A 19,896-nucleotide genomic window follows, 5' to 3' on the forward strand; every position below is an offset into this window, starting at 1 on the left:
AGGGGGGAGGGGCAGAGGGAGAAGCAGACTCCCCGCCGAGCAGGGAGCCCGATGCGGGACTCGATTCCGGGACTCCAGGATCATGACCTGAGCCGAAGGCAGTCGCTCAACCGACTGAGCCACCCAGGCGCCCAATGAAACTTTATTTATTTATTATTTTTTTAATAAAGATTTTATTTATTATTTGACAGAGAGAGAATGAGAGAGAGAGGGAGCACATGAGAGGGGGGAGGGGCAGAGGGAGAAGCAGACCCCCCGCCGAGCAGGGAGCCCGATGCGGGACTCGATCCCGGGACTCCAGGATCATGACCTGAGCCGAAGGCAGTCGCTTAACCGACTGAGCCACCCAGGCGCCCTACTCTTATTTCTATCTACTGGTAGGTTTCGGGGTAAAGTGATAAGCTGGCAAACCAAACTTTTTGTTCTTGGACCCGTGAATGGCAACATAGAGGCTTTCTCTGGGACCATCTAATTTCTCAAAAGAATACTCCAATATCTAGCTTGGGAGACACAGGTTTAGCTGATGGGAATTTCAAAAAACTGGGCTGGGGGGAAAATTGGGAATGAGGAGTCACTGATAAAGACTTTTATTTAATCTTCTTCCTGTCAGCACTGTGCTTCACTTCCACTATGCAGAGTACCTTACAACTCCAGTTCCAAGCCTCTCCTCCTTAAGTCAGTGACCTTCTACCTTGCAAAACTACATCCACCTTGTAGGTTTATAAATTGATTCCTTTGTTTCACTTCAGTAGGTGTTCTGGAAAAGACCTGAGTACATGGAGTCAGTTCACTGTGCTTAAGAGGATTTTTCTCAATCTCATTTAACTGAGCAATTAGACAGTGCAAGGATTGAATTTTCTTAAAGCCATTTCTTTTTCACATTGCCCTCCTTGTTTCTGAGCTACATTTCCTTCTTGCTGAAGTATATCCTTATATATACCCTTTAGGTGTGAATGAAAAAATTCCATTTCTGTCAATTTCTTTAACCATGTGATGGTTTATTAGAAGGGGAGCATCCTTGTAATCACTTCCCAAATCAAGAAACAGAATTTTGTCAGCCACACCAGAAGGCTGTCTCCCAATCACGAGCCCCTCCCTCTCCCAAAAGTAATCACTACCTTGACTTTGATCACTTTTTTGGTATTTCTTTAAGTGTATCCCCCTAGACATAATTTAGTCTTGCTCTTTTCCTTAATTGGGTACCTTTTAAATTTCCTTTAATCTAATGGTTCTCCCCATTCCTTTCTTTTTCCTACAATGTATCTATTGACGAACTCAGCGGTTTGATTTGTAAGGTTCCTCTGCCTGGATTCTGCAGATTGGACACCAACAGAGTATTTCAATACGCTTTTTTGTCTTTTGTTTCCTACAAATTGGCAGATCCAGACACTTGGATCAGATTTCAGTTTAATCCCTTTGGTATGACTATACATTATTATGAATTCATGTATTTAAACATATTTAATGTGTTACAGTTCATTCTAATTATTACCCTTACTGAAACTCAAATTACCCCATCTTTGGCCAAAGGGAGCCACTTGAAGTTGGCTTCTGGGTGCCCTGGACCTGACCCTAGAAGACTTTAATAGTTCCTCTGCTCTCTAGTATGACAAGATATATCATGTTCATTCTATGCATTTCCTGTCCCAGATCTAGAATCATCCATCCCTCTAAGAAGCCCTTGTTTCTTTTAGTGGGACATGGTTATTTCAAGACCACAGTCCAGGTGATAAGGACAATGACTGTTATTGAAAAAAAAAAAACAAAAACAGAAAACCAGACAGATAGACAGACAGGTAAGTTCATACTAATGATAATTACTCATTTTATGCAACATTACACACACATCCTCAAAATACAAAAATTACCATCATACTGAAAAGTTTAAATTTTTTTGCCTATGTTCTCTCCATACTCCCCTCCAGTTTTACAGTAATTTTTTATCAGTATTTCAGAATATAAATCCATCTCAGATGATACTCTCTTTTAACCCCGTATTAGATGTCTGATTATGGACTCTCGGCTCCCAAATCTTCCCTTGCTCTGCAATAAATGGAGCTGAACTCTGTAAACACTTCTTCCATGCCAGTTGATCAGATGTTAGGTTTGGTTAGTAGAGGGCACTGGAAGGCCATGGGGGGAGGAAGAGGCTTCCCTTCCTGGTTTTCATGTGCTTACCCCCTTGGACTCCTGCGGAGGGCACAGCTCCTCGTAGTACTGCCCGGTGGCCAGCAAACACGCGGCAACTGCCCAGGCCACTTCCCCCGCCACACCCTTTCTTGGGTGGCTTCAGAGTGCCGAGCTGCAGGCAAGGAAGGCACCTGCGGTGATTGGTTTCTCTGGATACTGTGTAGTGAATTCTGAGATAGGGCACCTGAGATAAGCCACCCTGTGGACAGCCTCCTCACACACTCGAGAGAGAGGATTTCTAACAAGTCCCACTGAGGCCACACTTCAGTGAACTTGGGTCCGCAGTGAGCCACAGTCATGTCCTCTCCAACCAGGTCCAGACCTCAGCCCCAGGGTGGGTGTGGGGGTGAGGAGCTCTTCCTTGGCCACTCAGTTTCAGTGCTGGGAGCGGTGTCTGCTCCCCAGATCTACTGCTCCTACATAGTGGTTCTCTTTGCCTCTTACTCGCCAACTTCATTTCACTCCAATTCCATTAGCAGTGCTTTAGAGCAAATGTTCTCCGTTTAAATTAGTCTGTGGTTTCTGTCGCTTGACTGTACCCTGACTGAAACACGCCCTCATTCAGTCTTAGCGCTACATGTAATTAAGGATTTAATGCTCACCACCGTCCTTCTGTCATTGTCTGCTTTTATTGACTGTTTTTATACTTGAAAGTCAGTTTTGTTGGATACAAAGTCCTCGGTTCTCATTTTCTTTGAGTATTTTAAATGCTTCACCATTTTCTTCTCGTGTGAAGTGTTAATGTTGAAGTCCTATGATAATCCAGTTTTCTTCCTCTCATAAGTGATGGCCTAGGGGCACCTGGGTGGCTCAGTTGGTTCAGTGCCTGCCTTCGGCTCAGGTCATGATCCCAGAATCCTGGGATCGAGCCCCGAGTCAGGTTCCCTGCTCAGTGGGGAGCCTGTGTCTCCCTCTCCCTCTGCCTGCCGCTCCCCCTGCTTGTTTTCTCTCTCTGTCAAATAAATAAAATCTTAAAAAAAAAAAAACTGTTGGCCTAAATGACCAAAATGTAAAGTCTAGTAATTTTTACTAGGATACACCTTTGTTATTCATTGTTTTCACAGTATGCTCTTTCAATATGAGGTTTTAAAAATATATGTGAATATACATAGGAATATATATTATGGTACATATGTGAATATACAAATACAAAAATATATTTGTATTTCAGGAAAAGTTCTCTTAAATTAGCATGTGTTGTATTTGTTCTGTAACTGGCTTTGGTGTTCTTTATCAGGGCTTCTTTACCCATACATTGGATCTTCTTTGCCAATCTTCAGTGTCCATCATTTCTGTAAAATCATTTCTTTCTCTAAATTTCTTTTGGACTTAAAAAAATCTCATTTTCAAATTCTAGTTCTCTTTGGACACTATCTGTTGTGTTTGTTTACTCCTGTGTTCCTCCTAGTTTTCTTTTCAGATATTATTTTTTTTTAAATTTCTAATTCTTCCCCAAGTTCTGTTACTTCATTTCTGAGTTCTTCTTACTCTGACTTATTTTGCTCTTTCGTTTATCATTTTAACATCTTTACAATTTTGATCCGATTTTTTGGGCAATGACACTGCATGTTTTGCATTTGTGGTTTGACCTCATCCTCTTATATTTTGGGGTCTGTAGTATTATCTTTCAATTAGTTTTGCTGTAAATGTTTCATGCATTTTTGGTTTCACTATCTAGTCTGTTTCTTTGTAGGGATCCAGGGAGATTCAAAACTCATGTACTACCATCTTTCCAGAATTCATTTATATTTTTGAGTCATAAATACTTCTCTTTCTACATCCCTGAGACTTCAATCCTTAGCTGAATGTGATGGAAAGGGGCTGGGGTTGATCAGAATGTTATTTGGATTGGCATAGTGCATTATATCACATCTTCATTCTTGAGTGATTGTTTACTTGGTTATAACATTCTAGGTTGTAATTTCTCCTCAGTACTATATATATATTCACTCTACTCTCTTCAGCACCTATTTTTACTTTTGAAAACTTGGCTTCCAGGCTAAATGTCATTTCTTTGTCAACAGTTTATGTTTTGATACTATTAAGATCACTAAACTTTTCTCTTTGCTTAAATCCATCATGATGTATATGTTATTTTCTCAAGACTCGATGTTCTTTCTATCTAAAGCGTACCTTTAAACACTTTAGATTTAGAATAATAAAGCCATTATTGCTTTGAATTTTGCCTCTCTTCTCTGTTTTGGGATGCCTATTAGATATCCTGTTGAATATTCTCATATTACGTAGAACCCCTGAACTTGTTGATTTACATAGGCAAAAATTTTTTTTGTTCAACTCAGTTAGAATTCTTTTTTTAAATCACTGAAACAGAAACACTTTCCTCAAAAGGCAAGTCAGAAAAGAAACCAACAAAGAGGTGATTCCGGAAGTAATCACCTGTAACCAGATATCCTTCAAACCTAAACTACCCCTGAACTTTTTTAGTTATGCAAGTCAATAAATTCACTTACTTTTTTCTCTCTTAAATCAGTTACAAGCCAACTGCAACCAAGAGTCCTGATTACTATAAATGTCTACTATGTGGGTGGCACTGTGCCAGGTGCTACATAATCAATGATATTCAAAACAAAGTCCATGCCTGTAATAACTGCAATATTTCACGCTCATTCCATATCATCTTCATTTCTTCCTGCTTCTCCTGCCACCCCACTCCCAGAACCCTCCAAACTTGGAATGCTTATTTGTTTAAATGTTACAACTTCCTCACAATTCTTAAAACCAAATTTGTTAAGGGCAACCTTGCTAGCTATAGACCCCCACGATGCTTCCCTTATTTTGGATTCTTATTATACTCATACTGTCTTAAATAGGTCAAGTGTTTCATGAAACGTCCTTTAATCATACGAACTCCTGAACTTCTTAAGGGCAAAAGTCACACCTTCTATAATTCTAGTTCCCAGAGCAAAGTCAAGAATGATTCTGGACATCACTAGTAACAAGTGCAACCACAGTACTTAGCCCCTGAAGGTCTTCAGTATGGTACCGCGACACAAAAACATACTCCTATCACTTCATCAACTTTATGACATACGGAAGTATATTAAAATATAAATATATAAGGTGCTGATATAGTTCAGAGGGGAAATCATGCCTGGGCCGGAGCATTCAGAGAAGCCTCCAAAGCCCTGGGATACGTACAGGTCTTGCCTTAACAGAAAATAAAGGAACAGACACCAAGGGCTGAGATGACGGCGTGAGGAAAGGCAGTTTTGCTAGAGCCTACAGCGGTGGAAAGTAAGATTTTAGCGACACAGATAAGGACAGAGTCTAGATCTTAAATCAACATAATCCCTATAATCCCTCTTCCCGTCTTTTACACTGAAAATCCCTGCAGCTGAGCCATACTACCTTGATGTACGGCTCTGTGTAATTTGGTTATTAATTTCTTATCCCCTTACAGGGATAGGTCTTGTGTCACTCTCTTGAGTACATATGGCCAAGCACTAATTAACTGGAATGAATGCAGGCGGAAATAAGGAACAAGCCCTGTGCCTGGGGACCCAACCAGTCGCGGCTCGGTAATAGAAACCTGGGACCCGGGATCTCTCTCGGAAATCCTCTTCATCCGCAATTTCTCCTGGGACAGCCTGAGTCCACCTCCCAGGGGATGACGTGGGGAAGCCACGGGCCTTAGACTTCACTGAGACCGTGAGAGGTGGCGGGGGAGCGGGCAGCGTGGTCCCAACCACCGACAAGCCAAGGGCTCCCGGCAGCCGAGACCGGAGACGCCCGCCGCTCCCGCCGGAGCATGCAGCCCTCTCTTCCACGCCTCCCCCCGCCCCGCTCCGCCCCGCCCCGCGGCCGGCGACGCCGGGGAGAGGCGGGGTTTCCGCTTCCGGTGGCGGATTGTTGACGCCTACGGCTGCTGCGGTGGCGACCGGGCCGTTGGGGAGGGGCTAGTGGGGCCGGGAGACGGCGCAGTGACAGGACCGCCTAGGGTGCTGCTGAGGCGACGATGGCAGAGGGGCCGGAGGAAGTCCGAGGCCGCCCTCCTGGGCAGGACGACGGCGGAGGGGACCCCGAGCCCGTCCCTTCCCTGAGAGGCTCTCCCGCCGCCGCTCTACGCCCCCGGGACGGGCCGCAGGCCGAACCCCAGGCCCCGGGCCGGCCCCCCGCCCCGGGCCTCGCACCCGCCGCGGTCGCCGCTGAGGAGTCGGAGCCGCCCGGCGAGCCCGGGAAGCGCGGGGAGACGGCCCCCGGCTCCAGTGCGGGGCTGCAGGAGCCGGCAGGCGGCGAGGCGCCCGAGGCCGCCGCGCCGCGAGACAGGCCGGTGCGGCTGAGCGCCCGCGAGTATTCCCGGCAGGTGCACGAGTGGCTGTGGCAGTCCTACTGCGGCTACCTCACTTGGCACAGCGGCCTGGCCGCCTTCCCCGCCTATTGCAGCCCCCAGCCGCCCCCGCCGAGCTACCCCTCGGGCGGTGGCGCCCCCGCCCCCCAGGCCGCGGCGCCGCCGCCCCTCCAGCTGGGCTATTACAACCCCTTCTACTTGCTGAGCGCCGCGGCCGCCAGGCCTGACCCGGGAGCGGCTACCGGCGTCACCCGCGCTGCTCCGGTCGCGGGCCCGGGAGGCCGGGCTCCGCACGCGCAGGGATCCGCCCGGGCAACCCCAGTGAGCAGGGTGGGATCCGGCGCCCCTTCGCGAACCCCGAGCGAGACCGGGCGGCAGGCAGGTGAGAAGCGCGACGGAGAGGTGAGGCGGGGCGGAGCGAAAGGGTCTTGGGGGAGCTCGCTGGTGGCTAGAGCAGGCACACTTTCTCCTTCTGTAACCATGCTGCTGCGCAGATTGGGTATTTCTCTGCGTCCTTCAGCTGTCGTTTGCCGAGGCCTTAAATTCCCCAAAGTGTGCGGCGAGGCTGTACGGTTTCTTTTTCCTTTAGACCCGGCCCTCCGAACGGATTCCCTTACTCCTGGGACTGGTCGTCTCCATGTGTAGGGAAATCGTTGCTCATCAGGCTCGCCTCTTGATCTCCATGCCGTGGAGACGGAGATCCAGAGCTACATCCTCATGTGGCAAACCCGCTTTGACGGCCGGCTCGGCGTGGGGGGTGCGGGTAGTGCGGGGAACAATCCAGACGTGGATTTATTGTGGATGATAGGATGCACGATGATATATAATAGTATTTATAGTATATAATTGATAGGATAATTAGACATTACCTGTGTATTAGGAACAATGAAACTGCCGGATATAAAAGGAGATTTACGTGAAAGCAGGTGGAGTTATGAACCTCTGAGCTCTAAGTGAATGTTCTTTGTAATATTGTCTGTTTACTTCTGGATGGGAATTAGAGTATTTTGTCCTAGTTACATTTTTTAGTTTATTAGACTTTTTGTTTACTTTGTTCAGCCACATATATGAGACAAGAAGTAGTTTTACTCAATTTGATCCCATTCAGAACTTAAGAGGTCAGATTGATAATCATTGGATTTATTACATAGAAAAGCAAGACAAACTAAATGAAGAGGCGGTAAAATGAGGAACAGGTTATTTACTTTGTACTAGTAATTGTCTATACTTAACCTTGGTTTTTACTAAAAAATGTTTAATTTTGTGTCAGAGGCTTGTGATCACCAGGATACGCTTTTGAGTCCCTAATGAAATGTATTGAGTGCCTTAAATAATTTAATATCTACTGAAATTATTTTTTAAACCGTAATTGGGTGAAAGCAAACTTTAAACTGTTCAGTAAATAGTGGAATAAATACCATGTGCTATTGATGGAGTCAATACCAGTAATTGTTGCAAGGTTTTAACTTCTCTTTTTATTAGCAAGTTATACCTTGACTTTGTGTTCTCCATTTATTACCTAGCTTGGGTTCCAAGGCTTATGTGAAATGAGTAGTTTTCCTAACCTTTTTTTTTTTTTTTTTTAATTTACAGGCAGAGAGTATGTCATTCCATCCTTGGCCCACAGATTTATGGCAGAGATGGTGGATTTCTTTATTCTCTTCTTTATAAAAGCAACCATTGTCTTAAGTATTATGCACCTCAGTGGAATAAAGTAAGTTAAGGCTATTTGCAGAAAGGTTTTAATGTCTACTGTGTAGAGATCTTGTTTTCTGAAGTTCTCTTCATGCCTGCAAATGGACAGTGTGCCAGTGTCACGATTTCTCCTATCGGGAGCTCCTATAAGGACTTGGGCATATTTTATTTCTTGGTTTTAAGAAATAAATACAAAAAAGAGAAAAACCCTTAATAAGTTATGAAAGATCTGTGGGAATCTCACCTATCAAAAGTAGGTAAACATTTGATTTTTTTTTGATTCAACCATTTTGTTAGACTAGGCATTAATTTCCCTCTCACTATCCTGTTCAGAGTAAAAAACAAAAACATAAAGAGCTTTGGGTAGATGAACTGTTGATAATCAATTAGACGGGCATTTCCAAATGGGATTGCTTACACAACGAGGCAAGTCCCAAGTGAACTGCAAAGTGAGCCGTTTATTTGAATAATCCTCCTTTCATATTAATAATTATATAGCAGTTATCACTTGCTAAGCCCTTTCTATATGCTGAGCACTGAGCTCACTTCATATGGATTCTTTAATTGTATCACCAGTATGAGATGTAGAGGTTAATACCTCCTTTTTGTAGATTGAAGTTAGGGTTTACTTCAAGAAGCTAAGTTCAGAATTTATAAATACAAAGGTCATAAGTGTCAGTGTCAAGATACAAACCCTTTGGTAAAATTTCAGGGCCTTTGCCAGGAACCCAAGTTTTACTGCGATTCCTCCCTGTCTCTCCCTTTCTTTCCCACCACCCACACAGCCAGCCAGGTACCAGCTCCTTACTTTTCAGGCTCCTGAATAGCCTTCAACTCAGACCATTTCCCCTTTACTGTTTCATCGTCACTGCTTCTTCCTAGTCCAGTGATTGTCATCCCTCGTCTGGATCATAGCAGAAGTCTTCTAACTGGTATCTCAGTCTCCCGTCTCCTGTTCTATCTCAGTCCAGTCTCTGATCTAAAATCAAAGAGATCATAAATTCTGAGTCTGCCCCTCTCCCACCTTAAAACTCTTCAGTGATTTCTTAACTGCCATCAGGTTAAAGTCTTGTCTTCATATCAATTAACAGATGCTCTTATTTCTTAATTGCTATGACCTTTTATACTTAATATTTGAGCCATGCCATACTGCTTACAGCTTCCATCACAGCCTCGTTCCAAGCCTTTCTCTCTTGCTAGTCTCTCCCTCCTGAAACTTCCCCCTTCTTAGTCTGGCTAACTTCTCTTCATCCACAAGATGGGATGGAGAGGGAAGGCTTCACTCCTTAAGTTAAATGTACCTGGTATGTGTTTCCCTACTATCCTATGGTTCTCTATCATCACCGTCATCCCACTTTATTATTACTTAGTTGTTGTTGTGCTTTGTCTAGTAGGTAAGAGTCTCCATGAAAGCAGAGATCAGGTTGAGTCCCCGGGGCTAGTACAGTTGCCTGCTCACGATAGTGCTGCTTATTTGTTGAACAAGCTAATGAATGTTTTGTGAAACTAAATGGGTGGAAACCTAAAGATTAGTTTAGAATTTCAGTTAAAGTTTGTGACAGTAATGGAAAAAATACCAATGCAATTGCTCTGGTAACTAATTCTTTATAACCCAAAACTATTGTTTTGTGTAGGGATATCTCCAAGTTTGCTATGCATTATATAATAGAAGAAATTGATGAAGACACATCGATGGAAGACTTGCAGAAAATGATGATTGTGGCTCTTATATACAGATTGTTAGTTTGTTTCTATGAGGTAAGCTACTGACTCAGCAAATTTTCACGTTTAACAATCTCATTTTAGATGATCAGCCCAACACAAAAAGTAATGGAAATTTATAATTATTCATGTTTTTGTCAAATATCTCTGTTTTTTAATTTTTTCCAAATGTTCTTTAACATAATATTCTTCAAGTTAAAAAGTAGAACTTTCTGAGTGGTGACATTTTACAATTTCTTTGTGATATATTTCAGTCTTGCGGCCTAAAAATACACTTGCAAGTTGGTTGTGGAACTTGAAATGTATTTTTCCATAGAAACAACTTGCTTAAAAAAAAAAGTGGGTCACAGAGAAATACTGTGGTAGACGTCTGGTGTATTGAGGGCATAAGAGACCTGCAGAGAAGCCTTACAGCGTTAACCTGTCAGTATTCTCTGAGATTCTTTCAACTTGAAAATTTTAAAACATGAATAACATGGCAAAAAACTTCTCTTTAAAATTGGTAGAGTTGAGCTAGTGAATTATTTTTACATTCTCCCTCTTTCCTTAGATAATTTGCATTTGGGGAGCAGGTGGAGCGACCCCAGGGAAGTTCCTGCTCGGCCTTCGAGTGGTGACATGTGATACATCTGTGCTTATTGCGCCGAGTCGGGTTCTAGTGATTCCTTCCTCAAATGTGAGCATCACAACGTAAGTTCTTTCCTTGGCTTAATTTACTACATACTTATGAAAATAGTAAGTTTTAAGTGTAGAGTTCAATTCAATATTATTCAGAAGTAATACCATTTGATATAATATTTTTAGGATGTTGGTATTTTTTTCTTCATGGCATGTAATAGACCTACCTTTATTATGTTTAGAACTGAAAAGTTTGAGGTTTTCTTTCTTTTTTTTTTTTTTTACATTACATCATTAATTTTTGATGTAGTGTTCCGTGATTCATTGTTTGCGTATAACACCCAGTGCTCCATGCAGAACGTGCCCTCTTTAATACCCATCACCAGGCTAACCCATCCCCCCACCCCCCTCCCCTCTAGAACCCTCAGTCTGTTTCTCGGAGTCCATCATCTCTCATGGTTCGTCTTCCCCTCCGATTTCCCCCCCTTGATTTTTTCCTTCCTTCTCCTAATGTCCTCCATGCTTTTCCTTATGTTCCACAAATACGTGAAACCATATGATAACTGACTTTCTCTGCTTGACTTACTTCACTTAGCATAATCTCCTCCAGTCCCATCCATGTTGATGCAAAAGTTGGGTATTCATCCTTTCTGATGGCTGAGTAATATTCCATTGTATATATGGAGCACTGAGGTTTTCAATTGTTGTAGAACTGTAGACCCCTCTTCAGTATACAATTTCAAGATAATCATTTTATAGAATAAAAGTCGTGAGAGGGTTTGGGTGGTGGTGCTGTCTTTATCAGTGCTTTGGTGCTCCGTACCCAGTTCGATTATTCTCTAAGTTGGTGGTGGTTGGGCCAGTTACTAATCTGCCTTGAGCCTCCAGCTTCCATTTGGTAATAATACATGTCATTATCCCATCCTGAATGGGCAGTAAGAGTTTGGGCTGATAACGCATGCATGCACCCGGCTCTGGCTCTTAAGCGATACGAGAGAGCTTGTCATGCTGCAGTACTCAGGGCTAGCTATTGGTGTGTGGCTCTGTGGGGAGGTACAAATAGTGATAATGGGAGTTGTAGAGACTTAAGTAGGTGGCAGTTAGTTGAGCAAAACAAGATACTGGCTGGAATGCTGCCTGAATGATTCAGAGCTGGGTTGTTATAGAAAGAAATATGAGAGACTCTGGAAGCCTCGATTTTGCAGATATCCTCACGTTTCCTTACAGTTCTGTGATTATTATAATCCTGGTTGCTACTTTTAATGAGAGTCAGTAAGGGCTGTTTATTGAGCACCTCTTATATAACAGGCCTTGATTAAAACAATACATATTACCTAATAAGATAGGTACCATCGGTACCATTATCCCCTTTTTACAGATGTGGAGCACGAGTGAGTGGTCGAAAATGGATCTGAAACCAACTAGTCTGCATTCAGAGCCACACTCAGCCACAGTGCTTTTTTTGTAGCCTTTCTGTGTGCGGAGGGGCAGAAATCTAACACTGGTAGGATAATTCTTCATTCTGAGCTATGCTTGGAAGCTTTTTAAAGCTTTCTTTAATCACAGCATCCCACAAAGAAAGAATACACAGTAATTTAAACTGTTAGAGCTTCACAGAAGGTAGAAAAGGGGACTACAGTGAGCATATTAGTGTAGAAGGTACTAAACACACACGAGTGACTATACAGAAGGTAAGTAAAGGGAACAGTTAACTCTTCTAGCAAAATATCCGAGAAAATACTGGAAACCTTTAGTTCACATTCTAAGAAATATTCATTAGTGCTTTTCATGTGGAAGTTCTGAAGTCTTACTCTTACGTTGATGATGTCTTTAGAACAAGCCCAGGTGGTTTGATCAGAATATAATGCTACTTGAAAGTAACTCAGATATTGAAGGTAAAAACTCTCAACACTTTGAATGTATGTTTTAAATATATATTTTGAACTTGGTAGGATAGTATTAATCTCTAAGTGGTTGGTATGTAATTTATCTGGTATTTTTTGCCTTAATTTTTTAGGTCTACTATACGAGCTTTGATCAAGAATTTTTCTATTGCTTCTTTTTTCCCTGCTTTCATCACACTGCTGTTTTTTCAGCATAATCGAACAGCCTATGACATTGTAGCAGGAACCATTGTGGTAAAGAGAAATGGGGTCAGATGATGCCCCAAAAAGCCCTGAATTCCATCCTCTCTGGAATAACGACAAGACTAAATTATGTATCAAGGCCATCAGTATCCCTGGGTTACACTAATTGATGATTTAGAAATTAAAGCAGTCACTCCAGGGTGTTGCAGGTGACTACTCTGAAAGTATTGATTTTACTTGAATGCCAAAGAACTTTTCCAGAAGAAAAACCTGTTAAATTCAAGTGTTAAAAATTTTTAGATCGAAAAGAAGGCAAGTGGTTTTATAATCAACAACGGACAATATATACTTTCTTAAGATCTAAGGCTTTAGAATTTGCTGAAAGCATTTTCAGCTGTGAAATCTCCAGATGAAACTTTTAAGAAATTTATTTTGGTTTATCCCAAAATGATGGAAAAAGTCAGTTGTGTTTTGTAAACACATTAACTCATCTTTTAACACTTCTTGGGGAAATTGTTGTTTTTGCTTTTGGGGGGAGGGAGTGGGAACGCAAATTTGGTAATCCATTTGTCTCCCACCCTAGGAGGAGGTGAGTTAGCTGCAAGAGAAAGGGGCAGCAGATGAGGCAGGCCTAGCAGTTCCCTCACCGGAAGTTTTCAGATCCGTAGTACAGTGTATTGTGGGAATGATGTCACTTTACAAGTATTGTTACTGTTCGAACATGTATTTGGGGGCAATTTTTGCATGATGATGAAAAAGTATTAAGTCCTATTGCTATATTATCATTGATTATTTTTAAAGAAAAGGTAAGTTAGTGATTGCTTTGGGGGGTGGGGGGAACCTAAATTTTCACCGTAAATTTAAGTTGACATTCACGTGCAAGTGTTTTTAGTGCCCTAAATCAAACTATAAGTATGTGGGGTGAAAGGACTTCATCAGGTCGTTGCATATTTACTGTAAAACAATATTGCCAGTATGTGTGTGGCATGAGGAAACGTGTTAGTGCTATTCAGTGTCCTGAATGTACCTTCTATTTCTACACCAGGTAGTCACATACTAGCTAGTTTCCTTTTATATTTTATATAGTTCCATGACTTTTGAAACATCAAGGAGGTAAATAATCTTAGTATTTCATGATAAAATACTAGTAGCCTGTGAAATATTAGCATTTTTCCCATTATGAACTATTCTTTCTAAAACAAGGACAAGTACCATTTCCAGACATTTTTCTAAGTTCTTTGGGTCAAGAGCTTATTTTGGGCCTGCCGGGGATGATGTTTTGAGGGAATTGTCTAGTAACGTAACACTTTGTGTATTGCCATTTTAATTTATTCTTCTACTGAAGCAAAGCTTAGTGTTTTAAATGTGTGTGCATGCTTTTGTTAAATGGCCCAGTTAACAGTGTTGAGATATACCTGAAAAGTTTTATTTCTTAGGCATTTTTTCCAACCCTGACATTGTTTTCCCAAAAAACACTAAACTATCTTGGACACTTTGTAATTAGATTGCTTAAAAGATCAGTCTGGACTTTATTTTTGGTCTTTAATAGCAAATGCAAGACATGTCTATTATCACTATCAGTTTGTAAAGTGGGTTTTTCTTTGACTTTAAAACTGAAAATATTCACATTTGATGGCCATAGAAACCTTAACAGTGTCCTTATTAATGCCTTTTTATTGTAAAATTTCATAAGCCATGTTTTTCAAAATAATTTTATATTAAATCCAACATCACTGAAAGCCTATTAAGTGTGTCAAAGTACTCAACAGATCATTTACTTGTAGCCCCTGGGAAGATATTTGAAGTGTTATGGTCCTTCACAGTAGACAGACACATTAGGAAATGTACACTATTTTTGCCACTGATGGGGAATTCAAGTTGAAGTGTCCATCAGCCATGTAGCTCTGGAATAGATCTTTAATGTAGAATTTCCTCTCCGATAATTGGAAGGTTTACCATCTAGGCTACTGTTATTTATATAGCCAAACAAAAGCAAATAAGTAGCCCAGTTTAATTTCTTAGAATATTGCACATTTGCTCTAGGAGTTACTCAGAATCCCATCTGTATGTAGGTTCATTTAGATTCATCTAAGGATCCAAGTTATACAGCCCTATAAAATGTAAGTATTATTACTACTTTGCCTTTACAACAAAATGCAAGTGTATTTGTATTTTGAATTCGGCACTTAGGAAAAGAGAGTTTGATTTCCAAATCATTGGGGGGGGGAAATGACAAAACAATGGGGAAGAAGGGAGAGTCACTTTTTTTCTCTTAGGGTTGTGAGGGGTGGAGCCTCCGTCTTTTCAAAAACACTTTTCTATTTAGTATATTTCATTTATAGAAATGCTGATTTTCTGTGTCAAAGTATAATTCCCATGCTGAAGCTCTAGCCTAAAAAGGCAAAAAGAAAGTTGTTTTCATAGTACTACAAACATTATTCATCACTTTTACAAGATAAGTAACAAGGGAACAAAAATTAGAAGTCAAGCCAAGTAAGAACACTGTTGCAGTGAATGTGCCCTAAATAAAACCACAGAACAGGCAGTTAGCGTGGGCATCTAGAAAACCTCGGTCCCCAGGACTACAGGCGGCCGGCTCGAGCGGCGGGTGCATCTTGAGAGAAGTCTGACGCACTGATGTCCAGGCCGGGCTTAGGGAAGTAAACGGGAGGATGGCAGGCCTTGATTTTTAGACTAAGCTGTGACTATAAAAATAAAGCCAGCACTTTTTGGGATAGCAACCCTTTAAAGTATCGCCCAGCTGCTGCTTGTGTCGCCCTGGTTCAGAAGTCATTTCTTTCCACCTAAACATTTACCTTCCAGTTTTACCCAGATATTTAGGATTAGAGAAAAAAAAATACATTATACTTGAGGGCCCCTTTATCTCAATTGTAACACTAAGTCTTCAGTGTTTATTGCTTCAGATGACAAGTTGTTTTAACTCTGCTTTAAAAGGACTTGTTCCCTTAAGTGACTTGTGTGGGTGTCTTACTTACGCATCAGTATTTCCGGCAAAATGAAAGGAGAAAGGAGTTGAAACTACTTGCTACTTGGGAGTGGTGGGCTTTTTGAGAGGGGGGGGGGGTATTAAATGTTTTCATTCCACACTTAGCCCTATTAAAACAGGCCATTGTTTTCTTTTGAAGAATAGGCCCAAATAACAGAAGTGAGTATTCTGAAATCTGACAAGTACTTGCCATTCCCCATTCCCTATACCAAAGGCCACCATCTTTCCAGTATGTGCTTGTCTGGGTGAAGTTCCTCATTCCAAACTATGTATGTATATATCCTCGCAGTTCATTATAGTAGGGCTTGACCCACAAACAGTATCTGATGGCCTGCCTATAAATAAAATTCAGCATTCTATTTTTAATAATTTGTATGCCACCAATTTGTATTCTTTGTCTCAATAAATACTTGATCACCAATGCTTTTGTTTTTTGACTGTTAATTTGAAATCTGCTCTACAGTCTCCTGCTTAAGGGAACCCTTGCTTCCAAATACAATTTTCTAGCGTTCCCCGCCTTTAGGAGAATGGCAGTCAACTAGAGTGCTTTCAGAAATAGAGGTCTAACCCTCCCCCAAAAAAGTCTACCTTTTGGGGTATATTCTTTAAGCACGTCACTCAGAAGTTACCCATAGGTGACTTTGCTTAATGTTAAACTAATCCTGTCCTTAAAGTGGTTAACCATCCTAACTATTATGCAAGATACTAAGGACCCAAGTTACACATGGGAAACCAGAAGTTCAAAGTCTCCTAGCTGGTAAATGACTGAGCTGGGCAATTTAAATCTAGTTCTTTTTTTTTTTTTTAATTTTATTTATTTTATTCATGAGAGACAGAGAGAGAGGCAGAGGGAGAAGCAGGCTCCCAAGGAGCGGGAAGCCCGATGCGGGACTCGATCCCAGGACCCTGAGATCATGACCTGAGCCGAAGGCAAGACGCTCAACCATCTGAGCCACCCAGGCGCCCTAAATCTAGTTCTGATCTTACAAGCATTTCCTGTTCTAGAGAAGGAAAACAGGAAACAAAACAGGTTCCTCAAGAAGAACACAGATAATAAACTAAATGTAGCTAAACAATGGCCTGGTCTGAGTTCTACAATGTGCTGTTCTGAGCCCAGGCACAAATTACACGTTTCTGGAACTACGAACTATAGTGGACTAAGGGGTGCCCCATAGTACTAGTAAATTCAGTTGGCCTGTGTTGCTGGACCCAATACGCTCGTTTTCTCAATTTTACTGTACCAAATGTCAGTTTCCATTAAACACACAGGCTAACCTTTGTAAACTTTCCATTGAGTTTCAAACGTTAAATAGGCCCAGGAGACAAATGAGGTCATGGGGATGAGAAGGACAGCTCGGTAAGTAGTCACTAGTTCTACAATCCCGTACGGTGACCACACTTACGGTGGTGAGCACTGAGTGATGTACGGAATTGCTGAATCACGCTGTATGCCTGTAACCATTACAACATGGTGTAGGTCATCAATACTTGAATAATAAAAATTTTTAAATTAGCATTATTTGAAACTAAAGTGTTGGCCTAATTTACAGCCTGGTTACAAACTGTTAAAATTAGTCCAGCACTTTAATTTCAAATAATAAAATCCTAAGTACATGAACAATTTCAGGAGAAAATTTGTAAGAAGTATTAATAAGCAGCTAGCTTGAAGACATTTTTCAGTGGTCTAAAGTACACTTTTTCTTAATGCCCCAAATCCTAAATTACTCAAAACTGCCTGGCACCTGAAGTGGCATCCTCATGCCTGGAGCTCAGGCATTCGAAGTCCTCCAGCATGAGAAGTGGGCTCGCTTTCTTGCCGTGCTACCTCCCCTCCTTGCACCAACTGCCTTCAGGTTTCACTAGTGGAGGGAACGTGGAACCGAGGCCTGCCCGAGACCGCGGTTACAGCCACAGAGAGTGGCTGAGAAGTGTGTCTGCGGCCGGAGCCAGTCCATGGGGGAGATCCGTCTGCCGGGCCCCGAGGGGGGGCGGGGCGGGGGCGGGGTGGCGGATGGAGCCGCACTCACGACTGTCTTCTGGGGACACGGCGCGCAGCGTACGAATGAAGGCAGTGGGACATGGAAAATCCAAGTCCCAAGTCCGAGTACAGCTCTGCCGACTACAACTTTGGTGCCAGAAGATTTCATTTTTAAGCCACCTTAAGTATGATTTTCAGTCACTTGTTTTGAAGAATACTAAGTAAATATTTCTAGCACATTTCTTATGAAAATCTTCCCCAGAGTAGAAAGCCTAATATTCCCGTTCATACGGGCCCAGAGAATGACTGATAATGAACGAACCTGCCATTTATTTAGGCATGAAAATCTCCCCATTAAAACCAGATTTCCAGTATTCATCATCATTTGCCCCCAAACAGGCCTGTGTCAAATGTGTATTATTAATAAAGTGAGAGTTATAAAATGTCTCCCCCCACAAACCAGCATCTGATAATGGCCTAAGATGTCTTCAATATGCAAAATATCTTTTCAAAATTGGAAACACGTACAAAAAAAGCTCGTAAACATTTTGAAGTTCTGAATTTGGACTTCAACCAGTTCTGAATCTGGACTTCAGAAATTCGGCGAAATAAAAGTCCGCGCAAAATAATTCTGTGCTCAAATTAAGTATAAAAATCAGCAAATGCTGTCCCAACAGGTCTTTTATGGACCACAGATCTAGTTAGAAAAAAAAATTGGTAAAAGAATTCCATGCATGTGTCTCCAAGACTCGATCAATAAACACTGTCTAGTCGCCTCTCAAGGAAGATACAGATACAAACAGAAATGGTTACGTGTGTTTATTTTCAACTTTTAAAAAGGTATGTCAATTTATATGCAAAGTAGGCGTGATTCCTAGCACCAGACAAAAAGCAGGGTACCTTCTCTATGTTTTACGTTCAGACACTTCCCCCTTCACTTAGGAGTTGTCCAAATCACTTAAATGTATTCTTTGGAATTTCTCTGACCATGGCGAACCTTTACAAAAAAAGGTTCCCCTCCATTAACACGGGTACGTTCATTGTAAGTTAACACTAGAACAAAAAATATTTCATAATTTTTTATTGATGGCATTTATCCCATGGTTTAACATGTTAATTATACTGTAATAAACATGGCTTTAATATTAAACTTTTCCTTATTATCCAAAGTCACCACAGTCCATTTCAGTAAATATAAAAATATATGCTTAATACTTTGTACAATACTGGTTTTTGGTCCAAACAAAACTGGATCAGAAAAGCCAATAAATTCACTTTAAGAATCCCCAATTTTTTTTTAAAGATTTCCAAATGGATTTAGGCAACTTTGAATAATGGGATTTACATAATAAAATCTGAGACAAGACTAAACAAAGAACAAATTTTCTAACACAAAATTAAAATTTCAAGTTCACAGATTTATGTTATGCCAAAAAAGTACAGAAACAAAATTGTATTTACACAAGTTTCATAATAAAATAATGAAAAAGGCAAGACAGGTGATAGGAGAATGAAAATATAGAAATAGCATATAATTATTAAATGGAGAACGCACTAGATCTAGTAAGTCCTTAGCATGGACCATTCTTTAATCAGGCTTCCTCTATCAGAAAATTTTAGTGCACAATACACCCAACTCACTCACTTCACACATACACCAGCACAAACTCAGCATAGAAATCATTCACTTCCACAGTCTCTAATCTATACAGAATTCCTCCGGGATAATTACAATTCCAGCGCGTTCCGTAAGCGCGTGCGGGCGCACAGAGCGCTGCGGCCGCAGGCGGCTCGAGGCCAAGCCGGCCGGGGAGCGGGCTCTGTCCCCGGGCGCCGCCCGGACGCCGCATCAGGGGATGATGTGCTGGATCCTCTTTCTGCTGAAGAATCAGTCACCAATCTAGCCATTTTTTTTTTTTTTTAAGGGAGTGGGAGGGGGAGGGCAGGGCTTCTGTAAAGAAAAACGAGGGAGTCCCAGACGTAGAGAAGGCCTCGGGCGGCTCCGGCTTGAGGCGGCCCCTCGCCCCGTCCGCGCCGGAAGCCGAGCGGCAGGGCCCCGGCCGCCGCCAAGCGTGCTCTGCGACGCACCGCCGCCTTCATTTCCGGCGCCTGACGGCAGTCTTTATCTTGCGGCCAGACACGGAAGTTCCAGAAGAAGAGAACACATTTTTGCCGTTTGACCTGTGGGAAATAAAGACTGCATTCCGTGACCAGGTGCCCGGGAGATTTCAGAATCACCACAATCCTACCTGCGACCGGCGTCGGGGGGGGGGGGGGGGGGGGGGGGGGG

At 42.0% G+C, this 19,896-nt stretch overlaps 2 protein-coding genes across 3 annotated transcripts in view; one reads left to right on the plus strand and one right to left on the minus strand.

Moving 5' to 3' along the window:
* Positions 1-6,071: 6,071 nt before the first annotated feature.
* FAM8A1 (family with sequence similarity 8 member A1) lies at positions 6,072-16,043 on the plus strand. Its single transcript, XM_021696909.2, has 5 exons — positions 6,072-6,881; positions 8,093-8,213; positions 9,829-9,952; positions 10,467-10,606; positions 12,552-16,043. Exons 1-5 carry the CDS (start codon positions 6,167-6,169, stop codon positions 12,694-12,696), a joined length of 1,245 nt encoding a protein of 414 aa, XP_021552584.1. The 5' UTR covers positions 6,072-6,166; the 3' UTR covers positions 12,697-16,043.
* Positions 16,044-18,415: 2,372 nt separating this feature from the next.
* Positions 18,416-19,896, minus strand: part of NUP153 (nucleoporin 153) — a 77,358-nt gene continuing 75,877 nt past the window's right edge. For both annotated transcript variants that reach the window (XM_044917363.1, XM_044917364.1), the window contains one exon: positions 18,416-19,787. In XM_044917363.1, coding sequence (XP_044773298.1) covers positions 19,703-19,787 — 85 coding nt within the window. In that variant the 3' untranslated portion in view covers positions 18,416-19,702. The remainder of the gene's footprint in view (positions 19,788-19,896) is intronic.

This window comes from Neomonachus schauinslandi, chromosome 8 (genome assembly GCF_002201575.2).
Source record: "Neomonachus schauinslandi chromosome 8, ASM220157v2, whole genome shotgun sequence".
In the NCBI taxonomy this organism is placed as follows: Eukaryota; Metazoa; Chordata; class Mammalia; order Carnivora; family Phocidae; genus Neomonachus; species Neomonachus schauinslandi.

Bases quoted from the DNA above. Each gene is read 5' to 3' on its own strand.
- FAM8A1 (XM_021696909.2), top strand. From the start codon at position 6,167: ATGGCAGAGGGGCCGGAGGAAGTCCGAGGCCGCCCTCCTGGGCAGGAC. The intron at 6,882-8,092 runs GTGAGAAGCGCG...TTTAATTTACAG, and splicing joins CGAGACCGGGCGGCAGGCAG to GCAGAGAGTATGTCATTCCA. The intron at 10,607-12,551 runs GTAAGTTCTTTC...TTAATTTTTTAG, and splicing joins TCAAATGTGAGCATCACAAC to GTCTACTATACGAGCTTTGA.